The 19,805-nt window shown below is 39.4% G+C and overlaps 1 protein-coding gene across 1 annotated transcript in view; it reads left to right on the top strand.

Moving 5' to 3' along the window:
• Positions 1–156: 156 nt before the first annotated feature.
• The window catches only part of LOC123517900 (lysine-specific demethylase 2A-like), a 30,620-nt gene continuing 10,971 nt past the window's right edge, over positions 157–19,805 (top strand). Inside the window, exons 1-15 of the mRNA XM_045278359.1 lie at positions 157–287; positions 5,534–5,678; positions 6,526–6,651; positions 7,689–7,861; positions 8,424–8,624; positions 9,125–9,278; positions 10,658–10,773; positions 11,513–11,622; positions 13,853–13,867; positions 14,066–14,264; positions 14,856–14,997; positions 16,199–16,320; positions 16,805–16,966; positions 18,158–18,250; positions 18,967–19,041. Coding sequence (XP_045134294.1) covers positions 234–287; positions 5,534–5,678; positions 6,526–6,651; positions 7,689–7,861; positions 8,424–8,624; positions 9,125–9,278; positions 10,658–10,773; positions 11,513–11,622; positions 13,853–13,867; positions 14,066–14,264; positions 14,856–14,997; positions 16,199–16,320; positions 16,805–16,966; positions 18,158–18,250; positions 18,967–19,041 — 1,887 coding nt within the window. The 5' untranslated portion in view covers positions 157–233. The remainder of the gene's footprint in view (positions 288–5,533; positions 5,679–6,525; positions 6,652–7,688; positions 7,862–8,423; positions 8,625–9,124; positions 9,279–10,657; positions 10,774–11,512; positions 11,623–13,852; positions 13,868–14,065; positions 14,265–14,855; positions 14,998–16,198; positions 16,321–16,804; positions 16,967–18,157; positions 18,251–18,966; positions 19,042–19,805) is intronic.

The raw sequence follows: 19,805 nt of genomic DNA, 5'->3' as shown, positions 1-19,805 counted from the left end.
ACTTACTAAAATTCCTGTAGTAAACTGAATACACTGACAAAACCTTCACGGGGCACACAAAACCTATTCCACTGAGGAGAACTTGAAATATTCCTTAAATAAACACCATCAGAAGAAGTGGAATTCGTTTATATCAAGCGCCATAGGTCAAAAAGCCCCAGAAGCGTGAGAGTTAGGCGACCCGGCGATGTGGGGACGCGCGCCAGGATCGTGAGAGTTAGTGCGCTGACAACATGGCGTCCAGAACTGCAGGAGGAGGGACGGTCCTTGCTTCAGGAATAAGGACGGTACGTGGCCATTGTGGTGTGTTTTGAAGGGCGCCATTGGTACGTGAATGTCTGGTCTACATTTGGGTAAATTTTCGCGGCCGGTCATTGATTGGAAGTTTGATTTTTTGACGTTTGTTTGGGTCTGTGTCTTTGTGTGTGTCTGTATGTCTGTCTGTGTGTTGCTCTCTCTCTCTCTCTCTCTCTCTCTCTCTCTCTCTTGTTATTGTTGTTTCATGTCTCTCCTTATCTTTATTAATTTTCCTCTCTCTCTCTCTCTCTCTCTCTCTCTCTCTCTCTCTCTCTCTCTCAGGTGTTATTGTTATCTCTGTCTCTCTCTCTCTTCTCTTCCTTCGTTTCCTCTCTCCCTTCTTTCCTGCCTCTTTTCTCTCACTTTCCCTTTTCGTATCCCCTTCTCTCCCTTTTTATCGTGTTTGTTTGCTTATTCCTCTCTCTCTCTCTCTCTCTCTCTCTCTCTCTCTCTCTCTCTCTCTCTCTCTCTCTCTCTCTCTCTCTCTCCTCTCTTTTCTCTCACTTTCCCTTTTCGTATCCTTCTCTCCCTTTTTATCGTGTTTTTGCTTATTCTCTCTCTCTCTCTCTCTCTCTCTCTCTCTCTCTCTCTCTCTCTCTCTCTCTCTCTCTCTCTCTCTCTCTCTTATTTGCTTTTATTTTTATTTCTATTTATTTTGTCTGTTTGCTTTTCCTTTTCTTTTCCTGTTCTTGTTTTTATTTTTTTCTCTTTTTTCGTCGTTCATTTTTATTTTGTCCGTTTTCTCCTTGTTTTTTTTTCATTTACTTAGTTTTTTGTTTGTTTTTCTTATTTTTGTTTCTTTATTTATTCTACGTTTTTTTTTTTTTCAAATTTCCTTTTGACTTTCGTTTTTATTTACTCTTTCTCTTCGTTTTCCTCTTTTCCTCTTTACTCTCGTCTTTATTCTCTTCCTCCAATTCTTTTCTTATGTAAGAGAAAAACTGTGCACGGGCAACAAATATGACTAAACAAAATGGCCCACTGAGATGCCAGTCCCCGAGCAGGTCTGAGAGGGTTAGCCAAAAGAATGGGATGAATATCTTGAAATCTCTCCCATTAAATGTGTTCAAGATGGGAAGAAGGAAATACAGAAGCAGGTGTTTGAGAGTACTGGTCAACTCTTGCATTTGGGAGGTGGACAGAATAAGGGTGAGAGGAAGAAGATAATGTTGTGCAGCGAGGGTCGGGGAGGGAAGTGTGCAGTTAGCATGAAAATAGCACTAAAAAATGAGAGTCGGTCAGAGGAGGGGAGTTGATGAGATGAAAAGCTTTTGATTCCACCCTATCTAATAAAACTGTGAGTAACTGCCCCCCCCCCCCAATGCACAACAAACATGCGAAGAGTGCTCTATACAAGGACAGATAAGGCCCTTGCACAGAGTTAGCAGTTGTGGGGGGTGAGAAAACTGGCGGAGATGCCTTGGAACGTCTAACTTCATAGAAAGTGTTTTAGTAAGAGATGAGGTGTGAAGTTTCCAGTTAAGATTGTGAGTAAAGGACAGGCCGAGAATATTCAGTGTGGAAGAGGGAGACAGTTGAGTGTCATTGAGTGTTTCGAGAGTTATTGACTAATCTTTCATTAACCCCTTCAGTACCATGACTCATTTCCATACTCGTTCTACTTACTATTTGCTGACTTTATACCGCTTCAGAAACTTATGTATTGGATTGAAATAGTGAAGACTGTGGCCATTAATCTTCCGACCTCCATAGACCTTTCGTAATGTCAATAAAGTGGTCTAATCGTACACAAATCTCTAGGTAAAAATGTGTCTGGTACTGCCCATTTTACAGCTTCCTGCAAACTTTACATTGGCGAGATATTGCTAAGTCTGTTATTTTCAGCTACTTGTGTCGTCAGTCGTTACATTTCCTCTCTTAACGACCACTTGACAATTGCAGAGGGAGAGAAAGGAACAATTTGATATTAGTAGACCTGTTACTTCTCTAATACTGTTAATTTTGCTAACCACTATAAAAAATGGCGTAGATATTGTCATCTTTACACTTCCTCTCCTAACGACTACTTGACAATTGCAGCGGGAGAGAAAGGAACAATTTGATATTAATATACTTTTTTTTTTTTACTTCTCTAATACTGTTAATTTTGCTAACCACTATAAAAAATGGCGTAGATATTGTCATCTTTACACTTCCTCTCCTAACGACTACTTGACAATTGCAGAGGGGAAGACAGGAACAATTTGATATTAATATACTTTTTTTTTACTTCTTGCTATACCGCAACAAAAAAGTAAAAAAAAAGACTAAGATATTGTCATTGTTACATTTCCTCTCCTAACGACCACTTGACAGGATTGTAGAGGGAGAGACGAGAACAATTTGATATTGATAGACTTTTTACTTCACTAATGTTGTTAATCTTACCTAACCTTACCTTACCCCTGTGCCATAGTCATTTTTTTTTGTCTCTCGTAACTCTGGGGAACTGTCCGCTTATCATATTCCCAGTCGTCACCATTATTAATCCATGCATGTATTTTGCTCTTCTTTTTCTTTTTTTTTTTTTCTTTTTCTTTTCTTTCTTTTTCGACTTTCTTTTTCTTCTTTTTCTTCTTCTTCTTCTTCTTCTTCTTCTTCTTCTTCTTCTTCTTCTTCTTCTTCTTCTTCTTCTTCTTCTTCTTCTTCTTCTCCTCCTCCTCCTCCTCCTCCTCCTCCTCCTCCTCCTCCTCCTCCTTCTTCTTCTTCTTCCTCCTCCTTCTTCTTCCTCTTCCCCTTCCCTCCTCCTCCCATCATCATCAGGTTCTCCAGCCCTTCTCTTCTCATTACGTGGGCAAAAAACCTCAACTCTCCATCTTTCTTCCCCCATCAATTCTCTCATCTCTCCCACCGTCCCCAATGCTTCTTCCTTCGTCCTCTAGCCGCCCATGGAATCTTCACTCTTTACCAGTGCCACATCTCCATTGCCACTAATTTTGTCCCTGTCGTCATTGATGTGGTCCAACTTTCCACACGAGTTATTGTTAAACTTTTTCTTATTTTTCTTGATGGTTTTCTATTTGTCAGCTGGTTCTTCATATTACAGGTGTTCTTTGCTATTACTGTTCTCCTTTTAATTTCTGTGTCACGCCTTACACCCTCAGTCACACTTCCTGAATTATTGTGTCTTCGCTCGGTCTATCATTTGGCCCCCACATCGCAGCTCCATTCTCAGTATTGGTGTACTCTTTCTCTGGTAAACTCTGGAACTCCCTGCCTGCTTCTGTATTTCCATCTTCCTACGACTTGGCTTGTTTTAAGAGGGAGGTTTTAAGACATTTATCTCAGAATTTTGGATAACTTTTTGAACTTTAAGGGAACTGACAATGAAGTGAGGCCGCCCCCACCTTTTTTAGGGGAGGGGGCTGGCTGGCTGGCTTTCCCTCCCCTTGCATAAAAAAAAAAATTCTTAGACATTATCATCCACTTGCTTTTTTTTCAACATTAATTCTCAATCTTTTCCTTTCACTTTCTTCTTTTCCTCTAGTTAACAATAGCTGTATTCTTTGTTTAGTGTCTGTCATCAGCGTGTCGTCAGCGTACCTTGGGTTGTTTATATTGTGCCCTCCAATACTTAACACCATGATACTCTCTCATAATCTCTCCATATAATGAAAACCCCCTTTTTAAGATTGTTATATCTTGGACGTGTTTCTCTCTCTCTCTCTCTCTCTCTCTCTCTCTCTCTCTCTCTCTCTCTCTCTCTCTCTCTCTCTCTCTCTCTCTCTCTCTCTCTAATGAGAACAGATCTAGTAACAATATACACCCTTGTCTGACACCTTTTGATTTTCTGTCTCTGTTTCTTCTGTTCCAGGTTCTCTTACACATGCTTTTATTGACCAGTAGAGATGCTTTATAATGTCGAGTTCTTTTCCTTCCACCCCAGTGCTTTTCAATATTTCCAATAACCTTTTCAATACTGGAGCACATTTTTATCCTGAGATTTGTGTACGATTAGACCATTTTATTGACATTACAAAGGGTCTATGGAGGTCAGAAGATTAATAGCTTGAGTCTTCACTATTTTTATCCCCCATCTAAGTTTCTGAAGCTATATAGTCACCAAATAGTAACCACAATGAATATGAAAGTGCGTCATGGTACTGAAGGGGTTAATAGACATTTTTCTTTACTGACGCTGTTAAATCTTGCTATACCACTTAAAATAAAATGGTAGAATGCTGTCATCACTATTTCCTTTCCTAACAACCACTTGACACACTTGTAGAGGGAGAATATGGAACAATTTGATAATAACCTTTTCTTCACTGATACTATTAATCTCTTCAGTACCAGGATGCATTTTTATATTTAGTCTGGTTACTATTTGGTGATTTAATTCAGCTTCAGAAACTTGTGTGAGGGATTAGAATAACTAGTAAAGATTTCTGACCTCCATAGACCCTCCTTAATGCAAATAAAATTGTCTAATCATCCAAAATCAAGGTAAAAAATGTGTCTCAGTATTGAAGGGTTTAATCTTGTTGTACCACAAAAAAGAATAAAGAAATAGAAATAAATAAAAAAATAAGAAAAAAAAGAAAAGAAAAAAGTAAAAACAGCTGAAATATTGTCATTGTTGCATTTCTACTAATGCCATTTTGTCACAATTGGAGAGAGAGAGAGAGAGAGAGAGAGAGAGAGAGAGAGAGAGAGAGAGAGAGAGAACAGTTTGATACTGGTAGACGTTTTACCTGTTAATCTTGCGATACCACTAAAAAAAATATATAAATAAAAAAAAAGAGCTAGAATACTGCCATCATTATATTCTCCTTTCCTAATGACCTTTTGACACAATTGCAGAGGGAGAGGATGGAATAATTTGATGTTAATAGACATTTTACCTGTTAATCTTGCTGTACCACTACAAAAAATTGTCTAATCACACCCAAAAATCAGAGTAAAAATTCTATACCTTAAAAAAAAAAATAAGAATAAAAATAAATAAATTAATGAAAAAATAATCAAATCAAATACTGTCATTGGTACATTTTCCATGCTAACGACCTTGTAACACTTGCAGAGGAAGAGGAAGCAACAAAATTAATATTAATATACGTTTTTCCCATTAATCTTGCTATAACACTATAGCAAATTGTCTAGTCACACCCAAAAATCATAGTAAAAATGCTGTACCATTACAAAAAAAAAAAAAAAAATATAAATAAATAGATAAATCAAATAAGATACTGTCATTGGTACATTTTCCCTGCTAACGACCTTTTGACACTTGCAGAGGAAGAGGAAGGAGCGCAAACTGTACAGCGATGACTGGGCGCTGGGGGATGAAGAGATTGAGGGTCACCACACCTTCGACCTGGAGCAGAAGATTCACTCCCATGAATTTGACTCTTGTTTTGTTAAGGACATGACCAACATAGGTGAGTCAGGTCAGATTGGGTCAGGTCAAGATGCTGTCACACTCGTTTTTTTTTTTTTTTTTTTTTTTTCAAAATTTGTTGTTCCTTAATTTTGTTAGTTTTTGTTTTTCTTTCAGTTTTTGTCAATTTTTTTTTCTTCATTTTTTTGTTAATTTGGGTTATTCTTTCATTATTTCTGTCACTTGGTTTTCATTTTTGTCAGTTTTGTCTTTTTCAATTTTATTTTTTTCATTCTTTTGTCAATTTTGTTTTTTTCATTTTTTGCCTTAAATTTTTGGTCAATTTTTTCCATTTTGGTTTTTCTTTAATTTTTTCTGTAAGTTTTGGTTTTTCATTATTTTCTGCCAGTTTCAGTTTTCTTATTTTTTCAAACAATTTTTTATTTTTCTTCATTTTTTCTGTCAATTTGTTCTTATATTTTTCTGTCAATTTTGGTTATTCTTTAAATATTTGTGTAATTTTGTTTCTTAATTTTGTGTCAATCTTTATTTTTCTATTTTTGTCAGTTGTTTTTTCTTCAAATTTTGTCAATTTTTGTTTTCTTTCTATTCTTCTATCAATTTTGTTTTTCATTAAATTTTGTCGATTTTATTTTTCTTAATTTTTTTGTTAATCTGGGTTTTTCCATGAATTTTTTTGTCTTGTTATTCCTCTAATTTTTTCCACCAATTTTGGTTTTCCTTTAATTTTTTTGTCAATTTTTTTTTTTTTTTTTTTTCAATTTTGTTTTTTCGTTTTATTTTGCAAATCAGGTTAATATTAGGTCAAGTCAGGTCAAGATTAACTTAAGTCAGGTCAGATACTCTCCCCTGTCACTGACCACCCCCTCCCCCCATCACCCCCCCAGAGTACAACCTGGGACATGTGCAAGAGAATGGGTTCAACTGGCCACTGCTGTTTAGGGACAAATCCAAGTTGGGCATCTGTATCCCCAGTGATGACTTCACCATCAATGACGTCAGGCTGTGTGTTGGTGAGTGTCAGGCTGTGCTGCTGTGTGTGTTTGGCTATGTTGGTGAGTGTCAGGCTGTGCTGGTGTGTGTGTTTGTGTGTTGGTGAGTGTCAGACTGTGCTGGTGTGTGTGTGTCAGGTTATGTTGGTGAGTGTCAGGCTGTGTGTCAATGAGTGTGTTAGACTGTGCTGGTGTGTGGGTGTGTCAGGCTATGTGTTGGTGAGTGTCAGGCTGTGCTGGTGTGTGTGTCAGGCTGTGTTGGTGAGTGTCAGGCTGTGTCAATGAGTGTGTTAGACTGTGCTGGTGTGTGGGTGTGTCAGGCTGTGCTGCTGTGTGTGTCAGGCTTTGTGTTGGTGAGTGTCAGGCTGTGCTGGTGTGTGTGTGTCAGGCTGTGTGTCAATGAGTGTGTTAGACTGCTAGTGTGTGTGTGTGTGTGTCAGGCTGTGTTGGTGAGTGTCAGGCTGTGTGTCAATGAGTGTGTTAGACTGCTAGTGTGTGTGTGTGTGTCAGGCTGTGTGTTGGTGAGTGTCAGGCTGTGTGTTGGTGAGTGTCAGGCTGTGCTGGTGTGTGTGTCAGGCTGTGTATTTACCTATTTGTAAATACATAAAAAAAAAAAATGTCAGGCTGTGCTGGTGTGTGTGTCAATGAGTGTGTGCTGGTGTGTCAGTGAGTGTGTTAGGCTGTGTCGCAGTGTGTGTGTGTGTGTGTGTGTGTCAGTGAGTGTGCCCCTGACTCCTTGACAAGCCTGTGCTGATGTGCGAGAGAGAGAGAGAGGGAGGATGAGTCAGACTGGTTTAGAGAGAAAGAGACGATGAATCAGATTAAGAGAAAAAAAAGTGAGTCTGATTAGTTAAGAAAGAGAGAATGAGTCAGACTGGTAGAGAGAGAGAGAGAGAGAGAGAGAGAGAGAGAGAGAGAGAGAGAGAGAGAAACAAGCCACAAACCAAATCCACCACAAACCACAAACCTAAAAAGATTTACCACCTAAACCACAAACACACCTATTTAAAACCTCAACATCACAAACACCTTTAACTAACATTCATCATTCACCCCAGGGTCAAGGCGGATGCTGGACGTGATGGATGTGAACACTCAGAAGAACGTGGAGATGACCATGAAGGATTGGCAGCGGTACTTTGAGAGTCAAGACAAGGACAAACTTCTCAATGTGATCTCGCTGGAGTTCTCACACACCAAACTGGAGTCCCTCATCCAGGCACCCACTGTGGTAAGGGTGTGCTGGTGGTGTGTGATGGTGGTGGTGTGGTAGTGGTAGTTTTTGAGAAGGATTTTTTTTTTTTTTTTTTTTTTTTTTGTTGTTGTTGTTGTTGTTGTTGTTTTCTCTTTCTTCTTATGGCAGTGCTGTTTTCTATTTCTTCTTGTGAGAGTAGTAGTTTTTGCTTCTTCTGCTTCTTCTTCTTCTTCTTCTTCTTCTTCTTCTTCTTTGTGTAGCATCTTATGACAAATAGTAGTATCAGTACCAGCAGCAACAGTAACTAACAGCAGCCAGTTTAGTATGTTGTCATGACAAATAGTGGTCAGTGCTAGCAGTAGTAGCAGTGGTAGTAACAGTAGCAGCAGTAACAGGAGTAATAAGAAGTGGTAGCATCATTTGTCCCAGACTTTTGACTAATTCTATTTTAATCTTTAAGGGAACTAGCATTTCAAGTAGGCCTTTTATTATTATTATTATAGTTATTTTATTTTATTTTTTATTTTTTTTTTTTGCTCTCAGCCAGCTTCCTTTTTCATAAAAAAAAAATAGATAACCACCATCCACATCTCCGCAGGTGCGACAGATTGACTGGGTGGAGCGGGTGTGGCCGAGGCACCTGAAGGAGGCCCAGACAGAGGCTACCAATGTGCTGGAGGACATGATGTACCCCAAGGTGCAGAAGTACTGTCTCATGTCCGTGCGTGGCTGCTACACTGATTTCCACATTGACTTTGGTGGCACCTCTGTGTGGTATCATGTCCTGAGGGGGAAGAAGGTGAGTGCTGTGTTGTGTTGTTTTGATGTGTGTTGTGTGTTGGTTGCCTCACACATGTATTTTGGCCAGAACTGTTAACTTGTACATTTTCTCGTTATCCTCACACCATCCCAGTTTTCTCATCCTATCCTGCCTCATATATTTTAGCTTGTCACCTTTCACTCATCCTCACTGTTCTTCTCACCATCCTTGCCTCACTCACACCTATCTTTGCTAGAACCCTAAACCCACTCATTTTTTTTTATCTTTTCACCATCCGTTTTCTCATCCTGTCCTGCCTCAATTGTATCTCGGCTTGTTATCTTCACTTCATCTTGTCCCTGTTTTTCTCACCATGTCTTGCACCCCACAGATATTTTGGCTAGAACCTATTGTTCATTCTCTATCCTTTCACTATCCCTATTTTCTCATCCTATCCTGCTCTCAATTATATCTCAGAGGCTTGTCACCTTTCACCTATCCTGTCCCTGTTTTTCTCACCATGTCTTGCTCCTCCTCAGATATTTTGGCTGATCCCCCCCACTGAGCGAAACCTGCAGCTGTATGAGCAATGGGTCCTCTCAGGGAAGCAGAGTGACATCTTCTTTGGGGACACAGTGGTGAAGTGTGGCCGTGTGGAGCTCAACCAGGGCAACACCTTCTTCATCCCCACAGGTAGATAGGTTCTCTTGTGTGTGTGTGTGTATAGTGTTTATTGGGTTATTGTTTTTGGATGTTAAGATTGATATTCCTATAGTGTGGTCAGTAAACTCTACCTGTTACCTTTGTGTGTGTGTGTGTGTGTGTGTTTTATAATTTCTGTGGCCATTAAAGTAGTCATTTTTGAAGTTATAGATATTCTTTTCTTTTTCTTTAGTTCTAGTGACAGATTTATTCATTTATTTTTTGGGTCTAGTTCTATTTTTGTTATAGTTCTAGTGACATATTTGTTTATTTATCTACTTATTTTTAGTTCTTGTGACTTTTTTTTCTTTCCTTTTCTAGCAACAGATTAACATTTAAAAGTAGTCATGGTGAGAGTATACAGTTCTAGTGACATTTATTTACTTTTTTTTTTTTATAAGCTCGTGACATTTATTTATTTATTTATTTATTTATTTATTTATTTTTTATTAATTTTTTAGTTCTAGTGACATTTTTTTTTTTTTTTTTTTTTTTTTTTTTTTCCTATATACACTCGACCTTCGAAACAGCGGACAAAAGTGTGCACGACCCTGTCCGTAGATTGCAAAAGTACGTAGAAAGCTGTATAAAATGTATGTAAAATTTTCTAATTTTCGTATTAGTTCAAGCTTAGCAGCCACAGGTAGAGCTATTCAATTACGCTTCACTGGTTTACTAGGTTTAGGAGGCATTTTTGGATAGGTTAAGCACTCGTGGGAAGGGTACAAATGCATAAAAAAGCCGTAGTAAGCACTGGACAATGTTCGCTGTTGGTTGAAAACTCACAGACTGAAGATTAAACGTGGCGGCCAACAGCTGATGACACGACCGACCTGCTACCTACTGGACAATAATTTGCCGGGAACGGACAATTACGCGCATTTTAATATTCGTCCGTAGATTAAACCGGACTCCAGAATTTGTCCGTAGTTTCCGAAATCCGTTGATGGGAGGTCCGTTGTATAGTTCTAGCAACAGATTAACATTTAAGTCCTGGTGGGGTAAGGCTTTCAAGTGACATTTCTTTAATTTCTTCTTTATTTATTTCTAGAGACAGATTAACATTTTTGTCCTGGTGAGAGTAAAGCTTTTTAGTAATGTTTCTTTCCCTTCTTTTATATAGGGAGGTTTCAAGACATTTGTCCCAGACTTTTGGCTAACTCTACTAACCTTTTAGGAACTGGCAATCAAGTGGGCCTTTTTGTTATAGTTTTTTGTTACCCTTAGCTAGCTTCTCTTCTTTCATAAAAATAAGTAAATAAATAAAAGAAATTAAATAGTTCGAGTGATGGATTAACATTTTAGTGGTGGTGAGAGTGAAGTGTCCCTGAATACTGACTATATATGACCCCCAACACTTCCACACCCAGGCTGGATCCATGCAGTATACACACCTGAAGACTCGTTGGTGTTTGGGGGCAACTTCCTGCACAGTTTTGGCATTGAGAAGCAGCTTAGAGTGGCACAGGTGGAGGATGCAACTCATGTAAGTAACCACACACTCTTTGATTCTCTCCACATTCACTTTTTTCTCCACTTCACCTTTTTTTTTTTTTTTTTCTTTCCACCTTGCCTTGATTCTCTCCCTCTCAATTTTTTCTCCACACTCTCCACACACACACACACACAGCTGGTCCCTTTTTCCAAGACAGACACACTTAAAAACACAGCTTGTCTCCCATTTCCCCAACAGATGCACTCAAACACACTCAACTTGTCAATTTTTTTTCCCATTTTAGAGACATACATAGATGCTCAGAGACACTCAAACACGCTTAAACGCACTTAAAACCCAGTCCTCTTTTTTCCCAAACACTCAAATCCCTTTTCCTAGACACTTAAAAAACATAAACTGATTTTCCATGCTCAAACACACACCTAGTCTTGTTTTTCCACACACACACACACACACACACACACACACACACACACACACACACACACACACACACACACACACACACACACACACACACACACACACACCCTAGTCCCATTTTCCCACACACTCAAACATGCACCTAGTCTTGTTTTTCCACACACACACACACACACACACACACACACACACACACACACACACACACACACACACACACACACACACACACACACACACATATCTAGTCCCATTTTTACACACTCAAACACACATCTAGTCTTGTTTCCCCACACATACACTCTCACACACTAACACACACACTCACCCAGTCTCCGTTCATCAGGTACCCTCCAAGTTCCGGTACCCTTTCTTCACCGAGATGCTGTGGTACGTGCTAGAGCGTTATGTCCACGTGCTGCTGGGCCGGACACACCTCTCACTGCCCCCAGATGAGCAGGAGAAGTATGCAAAGTATGCCACCTCCAAACTCAAGGCCAATAACAACAACAAGATGAAGGATGATGATGGGGATGAGGTGAGTGATTCCTGCCTGCTTCTGTATTTCCATCTCCTTACAACTTGACTTCTTTTGACAGGGAAGTTACTTTTGGCTAATTGTGACTTTTAGGGAACTGGCTATCAAGTGGGGGATTTCTCTCTCTCTCTCTCTCTCTCTCTCTCTCTCTCTCTCTCTCTCTCTCTCTCTCTCTCCTGCTTTCCTTGTTGCATGAAAAAAAAAAAAAAATCACTAAATACCTGGCAAAATTAACTTAGTCTTTTCAACCAAAGTCTTGTGTTATTATGACAAAGCAATTCATCCCTAACTTTTTCAATCAAACTTTTCTATTACTCTTTAAAAACCCCACAAGATATAATCAATTAAACTTATACATTGCTGTAGAAATGCAAAAATACAACAGAACCAACACACCCACAAGCCACACATCAGAACCAACACATTCCCAACCACTTGTCAAACTAAACCCACACAAGATAGAGACAGAGCTGAGGGTGGACATTAACTCCTTAACTCCTATGCATCCGTGATATGAAAATCCTGAACCAACACATTCCCAACCACTTGTCAAACTAAACCCACACAAGATAGAGACAGAGCTGAGGGTGGACATTAATTCCTATGCTACCGTCCTGTATGCATCTACGTGATATGAAAATCCTGTAGTACCTTATGTGATGGAGCAAGGTTATTAATTTCTGATGGTATATTTCTGTTTGTGTTAGCTCTGAGATGCAATATTAGCTACTGCAATGTTTAAGTTCCTCCTACATCCATCCACACACACACACACACACACACACACACACACACACACACACACACACACACACACACACACACACACACAAGCCAGTCAGTGACCACTATATATGGCGTGATGTGATGTGGCAGCATCTCATACTTTGTTTTTAATATGAAATGAATTAGTGTTGCTTTTGATAGCCACACACAGCAGTATAGATCTCTTGCTAGTATTGCCTGGCCTTTTTTTTTGCCTATTGTGAATGTATGTGGGGCAAAAATGGAGGAAAAATGGTGGTTCTGTATTGTGTCTACTCTGAAGTGGCTCCTGGGTCTTGGTCTGAATGGTGTCTTGGAGAAATATGTGGTTGTTAGATCTTGAGGAAAACCATAAGCTGTCCTGGTGATAAGTGTACTGATCAACAGAAAATGTACTGTTCACATAAAATGAATTACACCACTAATAAGCTACAATATGTTTTGAACAGTGGCATAATTGAATTGATACCATGTCTTTAGTCAGCAAGTGGGTCCCATACCCATTTTGTGTTACTGCCATGGTAGAGCAAAACCACAGAGTTTCCTGTGTTGATAGTCGTTCTGACTGTCATGCAGGCTAAACAATGTTGGTTGGTTCCCAAGAGTTGGAACCTGTGTTTATCATAGGCTCCTTAGTGTGGGAACGTACAGATATTGTAATAGATGAAAGCCGAAACGTGACACATTTTTTCCATCATTGCTGTGAGATGGAATGAAGGAATTATTTACTAACATGTTAGACCTTTGGTTGGCAAAGTGTTATTTTGAAATGTTTCAGTGATGCAAGTGGAAAATATGCAGCAGCAGCAGGGATAAGTGATGTGATGTGAAGGTGGTTGATAAACTGTGTCAATGGAAGGATGAGAGAGCTGAACAGTACTTTAGCAATAAAAGATCATCATCATGGTGTGTAAATTCATAGACCTGAGAGTGGACATTAAAGGGCTGACACCATCAGACATAACCAACATACATCTACTCTTTCCAACCCTTCAGTACAATGGTGCATTTTCATATTCATTCTGCTTACTATTTGGCCACTTTATACTGCTTCAGAAACTTATGCTGGGATTAGAATAGTGAGGATTCTGTCCATTAATTTTCTGACGTCCATTGACCCTTCCTAATGTAAACAAAATTGTCTAATACACGAAACTCATGGTAAAAAAGTGTCTCAGTACTGAAAGAGTTAAATGGCATTAGGAGAGAAACACAAGAGAACCAATATATTTAACCACTTATCAAACTCTCCACAGAAGGCAGAGACAGACCAGAAGGTGGGCATTAAGGGGCTAACACCACAAGACCTAACCAACATACACCTACTCTTTTAACTGGGTCTATGGAGGTCAGAAGATTAATGGCCAGACTTAAGTATTTTAGTCCCCACATAAATTTCTGAAGCTGTATAGAATCACCAAATAGTCAGCAGAATTAATGTGAAAATGCGTCATGCTACTGAAGGGGTTAAACTGTATAACTAGAGACAAGAGAACCAAGATACTAACCAAATCATTCTCTCCACAGAAGGCAGAGACAGACCTGAGGGTGGACATCAAGGGGCTGACAGTACCACCAGAAGAACACGTGCATCTCAACCCAGTATGAGCTACACGGACTGAAAGCTATAGTGATGTACCTCCATGCCCTGCCCACCAGCAAGAAATGTGTGCCGGAACTCATCACAGACCCCATTGCACTGATCAGGGATGTGCGGACTGTGGTGGAGCAGCATCGTTATGACAAACCGGAGCTGGCCCGAACATGCAAGCCAGTGCTGGAGTGGTGGACCAGGGTGAGCTGTGGCTTGTTTGGAGTGAATGTTGATGTGTGACTTGAGTTTTTGGTGGTTCTTTGCTTGCTTGCTTATTGGGAGTGGATGCAGGTGTGTTGGTGAAGTTTTTTAGTGGTTTGGTATTCTGAATTAATGCTTATTGGTGTGTTCTGAGCATGTAAGGTGCTTGAGTCGTAAGCTGTGGTCCTTTTCTTGTTTCTCTGTTTGGAGTGAGTGTAGTTGTGTTTTTTTTAGTTTTTAATTCCGTGTTCTGAATTTGATGTTTATTTATATGGTCTCAATAAGAGGTCTCAAACACTGTGATAATTTTTAAGGGCCACAGAGACAATTAACTGAGTTCTAAAGGTAATTTGTCCTGTTGGTAATGTGAAAACCTTGTTAAAATGGCACTAGAATTACAGAAACACCCTTATAAATCAGTGTAACTTAAACTAGAATCCTTTGAAAATAGTGGAGGTTAAAAATCAGTGTAACTTTAACTAGAATCCTTTGAAAATAGTGGAGGCGAGTTGAAATGTTTCAGAATTTTAACGTAAGTCTGGTTGGTGCTTACCATTACTAACCCAACACCTTCCTCTCTTTCTCTGCCAGGAGCCCACCAAGTTTGGAGTGAAGCGTCCTCTCGGGGAAAATGCAAACTCTGGGATAAAACGTCGCCGCAGAAACTCTGATGAGAATCGCATTGTGGGGCTGCCTCCTAACGTAGCCAAAGTCCGTCACAGGAGAGTCAGATGTGAGTGCATTGGATATGTCTGTGTCTGCCTGCTGTGTTACTCATTAAACATGTAAAATCACAAGGACAATGACTAGTGTGTTGTATATGAATATTAACCTCTTCAGTATTGGGACACATTTTAACCTGAGATTCCTGTATGATTGGAGCATTTTATTGACATTTGGAAGGTCATTAGATTAACCCCTTTAATACTGGGACATATTTTTACCTTAGATTTATGTACAATTAGACCATTTTATTGACATTAGGAAGACTCAGAATATTAATGACCAATCTTCACTATTTTAATACCTCACATAAGTTTCTGAAGCTGTATGAAATCACCAAACAGTAAACAATGAATAGGGAAATGTGTCATGGTATTGAAGGAGTTAATCCTCAAAGTAGATCCACCAATTGCAAAGTATAAACCAGAATTAGATGCTTGAATGATGCTGGTGTGCAAGGCTGTGGTGGTGACAAGGAGCCGTGAGGGTGATTTGTTCATAAAGTTCTTATTCAGAAATGCATTGCTCGCTCTCCACAACTATTTTTTTCAAGTGTTTCTCTAGTTAATAATGTAGAAATCTTGTCACTCTGTCTCTAGAACTGTTAAATAGCCATAAAAAACTTGTGTAAATTTAGATAAAGCCTTTTGAAATAATGGTGAAACACAGAAGCATTTGAGAATATGAGCTTATGTCTAGCTGTAGTATTGTTCATTATTCAGTGTTCTTGTGATATTTTAAAGTTTAGTGTCATATATTTAGTTTTTCTAATGGTAGTGTGAGGCTTTCGTATATTTTTGAAGGCCTTGCTCAGCTTAATCAGAACCAAAGTCATGTTTCACCATTGTTTTTAATGGAAAATGCCAAAAGGAGGTTAATTGTGGAACTGAATCTGTGTGTTACTGGCAACTTGACTGTGTGTGTGCATGTGTGTATGTGTGTGTGCGTGCATGTATTACCGAACATTTTACTTACACACACAAGACAGACAATTTATCCCTTATTATTATTAGACAGACAATTTACCTCTTGTCACCTTATTTCTCACATGGACATACTTCAGACTACCTCCAGCTCATAATTATTACACTATCATCACCAAAAAAAGAAAAAGGGGCCACATCATTGTCACAAAAAATAAAAATGTCCCTAAAAAAAAAAAAAAAAAAATAATAATAAAGGACATTAAATTTTAACCACTTTTCCTGCAGGCAAGCTGTGTGAGTCGTGTCTGCGGGAGGACTGTCGCAAGTGTGGCTTCTGCCTGGACATGGTGAAGTATGGAGGACCTGGCACCATGAAACAGACCTGCAAGATGAAGAAATGCACACAGGTAAGACAGAGAGAGAGAGAGAGAGAGAGAGAGAGAGAGAGAGAGAGAGAGAATGAGTGGTATGATCTTAGGAGAGAGGGAGAGAAGAGAAGAGAATAAAAAGATTGAATGAGTGAGTGATATTATCTTAGGAGAGAGAGAGAGAGAGAGAGAGAGAGAGAGAGAGAGAGAGAGAGAGAGAGTAATCAGTTAAACATAAGATGAAAATAGGAAAAAAAAAAAACTAAATTAACTCCTCCAAAAAGATAGACTGTGACAAAGAAATGAGTGATAATCAAAGGAAAATGACAAAAAGATAAGAAAACAACTGAAAAAAAAAAAAAATAAACTCTACAAAATAAACACTAAAAAAGATAAATAACACTACAATCTGAAATATAAAAACAAAACACACACACACACACACATTGTTCTCCATTTCCTCTTCAGTACCCCTCTTGCAGCACACACAGACCTCACCACTAACTCATTTCTTTTCCTATAGCCCATGCTCCCGGCCGCAGCGGTGTGTTACGACTGCCAGCTGGATGGATGGGGCCGCAACCTCACCACCCCTCCACAGAAACCACCCCTGCACTCGCCAAGCAGTTTGTTCGAGTGCTGTGTGTGCTTCAAAATATCCCACCTCAAGTGTATTAGCAGCAAGGTGAGAAGGGGAAGGGAGAGAAGGGGTGACGGGGAAGGGAGGTAGAGGAATGAGTGAAGAGGGAGTGTGGGATAGATGGGTGATATAACTGAAGGGAATGGAGAGGAGTAGGAAGAATTGAAGATGGTATAAAAGTGGTGAAGAGAAGAGGAAAGAGGGATAGGGAAGGGTAGGAAGGATGAAGGAAGTGGTAGAGGGATGGGAAGATAACTGAAAGGGATGGAGAAGGATAGGAAGAATTGAAGATGGTAAAGGAAGGGTGAAGAGAAAAGAGGGATGGAGAAGAGTAGGAAGGATGAAGAGAAAAAAAAGTAAAGAGGATGAAGGGAGTGGTTATGGGATGGGAAGGTAGAGTAGGAAGGATTGAAGATGGTAGAGGAGGGATGGAGGGAAGAGGAAAGAGATAGGAAGACCGTAGAAGGGATGGAGAAGGGTGAGGATTAAAAAAGGAGAGGAAAGGGGAGTGAAGGAGGAGGTAGAGGAGTGAGAAAACTAAAGAAGGTAGAGAAGGGTAAGAAGGATTGAAGAGGATGGAGTAGGTGTGAGAGGAAAGAGGAGGATAGAGAAATAGAGATGAAAGAAGAGTGGTGGAAAGAGAAAGGAAACAGTGGATAGATTGGAAGAGAAAAGAGGACTATCGTTAATGAAAGAGGGTTAGAAATAAGATAAATAATGAGAAAATACTGGGGAATAACATCATACAAATTTAAATACAAGTCTTCCCCTGTACAATTTCAGACATTTTTTTTTTTGTGGTCAAAATAAAATTAAATTAACAGCAAATAATAACAATAATGATAATAACAGAAAAAGTAATGACATTTTAAAATCTTTAAAATTGAAGTCTTTTTCCAGTACAATTTTCTGACATTTTCCTAATCCAGTGTTAAAAATAAGTAAACAGAAAAATTTAACTTTAGCACATTAATAGACAAGAAACTTTCCTGATCAATAGGAACAACAAACAAAGAAAACAATAACACTCACATTTATTGAGTTGCATATCACAAAATAAAGACAACCACTAACACACTGACTATCACACACACACACACACACAAAAAAAAAAAAAAAGTAATAATGATAAATGAATAAATAAATAATTAACACAAACCACTAACTAGCACACACTAATATCACAAAGCACTAACACCAAACACCAATGAAGCTCACCACCATTCCCTTCCACAGTTCCCTGACGCGGATGGCATTGTGAACGAGGACGTGCCGAACAGCTGGGAGTGCCCCGAGTGTGTCAAGGAAGGCTACAACAAAGAGTACAAAGTGAGTAGTAATAGTAGTAGTAGTAGATGTGGTGATAGTTGTAGTAATATTGGTGGTGGCTGTGGGGTGGTAGTAGTAGTAGTAGTAGTAGATGTGGTGATAGTTGTAGTAATATTGGTGGTGGTGGTGGTGGCTGTCGGGGTAGTAGTAGTAGTAGTAGTAGTGACAGTGGTGTAGTAGATAAGGTGGTGAGCATGGGATCGGGCAGACGTCATGCTTAGGTTTGAATCCCACCACATACCACCTAAACACTTTACCATTTGTCGAGTGGTTTAAAGTTACCTACATGTCACCACGATAACTTGGTAGTTACACCAAAAAAGTGCTTGGGTGGTGATATGGGCCTAATATGGGTAGTACTATAAATTAAATTGCCTGCACCACTAATGGGTGGATGCTGAACAGTGCTTCCCCTACAGCCACTATAGGCCAAAAAAAAAAGTAGTATTGATGTATTAATGTTAGATGTGGTGGTGGTATATAACTTATCATATGCAGCACACCAACCCACCACCACCAGTCTCTCAGTCAGTCATTTGTAGTGATGGAAGAACTGAGTGGATAGAAGGAGTCAATCACTGGTAGCAGAGGTGAAATAAGAGGAAGAAATTAATGGAACAAAGAGGAAAAATGACAAAGTTGATAGGAGTCAGCCAACGTGTGTGTGTGAAATGAGATTCTAGGAATGTACTAAATATGTACATTTCTTTTTGCAGCACAACAGAGTACCCAGCAGCAGGGTATCAGGGGCAGGCAGTGACACAGGAGGCCTAAAGACACCTCAGATATTGGTAAGTATTTTTTAAGTGTGTGTGTTGGAGGTGGTAGATGAGTGAGAGTTAATGTGATGAGAAGGAAAAAAGAGAGAAGAAATGTGTGTGTGTGTGTGTGCGCTTCAATGTGGGTGAAGGGTTGAGAGAGGGAGTGAGCGAATTTTTTAAAGGGAGTGACTGGGTTCATCAACATATTGTGTGGGGAGGGAGATATCCTGTGGGGCTGTGGGCAGAGAGAGAGAGAGAGAGAGAGAGAGAGAGAGAGAGAGAGAGAGAGAGAATTATGCTATATTAATGGATTTACATTATAGATTGGTTATATCAATCACTCTTGGCCTCCTTTTAATGGTAGATACAGTTGCAAAATGATGATAGACATGGTGTGTGTACGCTTGGCCTTCACTGCGCCTCATGATGTCTGCTTGGTGGCTTTTGAAGAAATCTGAAAGTAAAATAATTGAGTTAATTAATTGCAAGGTTAAATATTTTATTTATCTCCTTCCTGTTCCACTTTGCTTTTCTCCCTAATTCCTCTTTTGTTTTCTTATTTCCTCATCTGTCTATTCTTGCCTGACATTTCTCACTTCCTTCATTATTATTCCTTGCCATTTCTCTCTCCATTCTTGTCATTCCTCATATTTCCCCCATTTCTTGAACCACCTATTTTTACCTTCTCATACTTTATTTCCTCCCTCATTCTCCGACTCTTCTCTTATCCTCCTTAGTCTCTCCCTGTATCTTTTCATCCTCTTTCCATCTATCCATTTCACATCCCAACCTTC

Source organism: Portunus trituberculatus, chromosome 6, assembly GCF_017591435.1.
Source record: "Portunus trituberculatus isolate SZX2019 chromosome 6, ASM1759143v1, whole genome shotgun sequence".
Taxonomy (NCBI): Eukaryota; Metazoa; Arthropoda; class Malacostraca; order Decapoda; family Portunidae; genus Portunus; species Portunus trituberculatus.
This window is presented reverse-complemented; position numbering and strand designations above follow the sequence as displayed.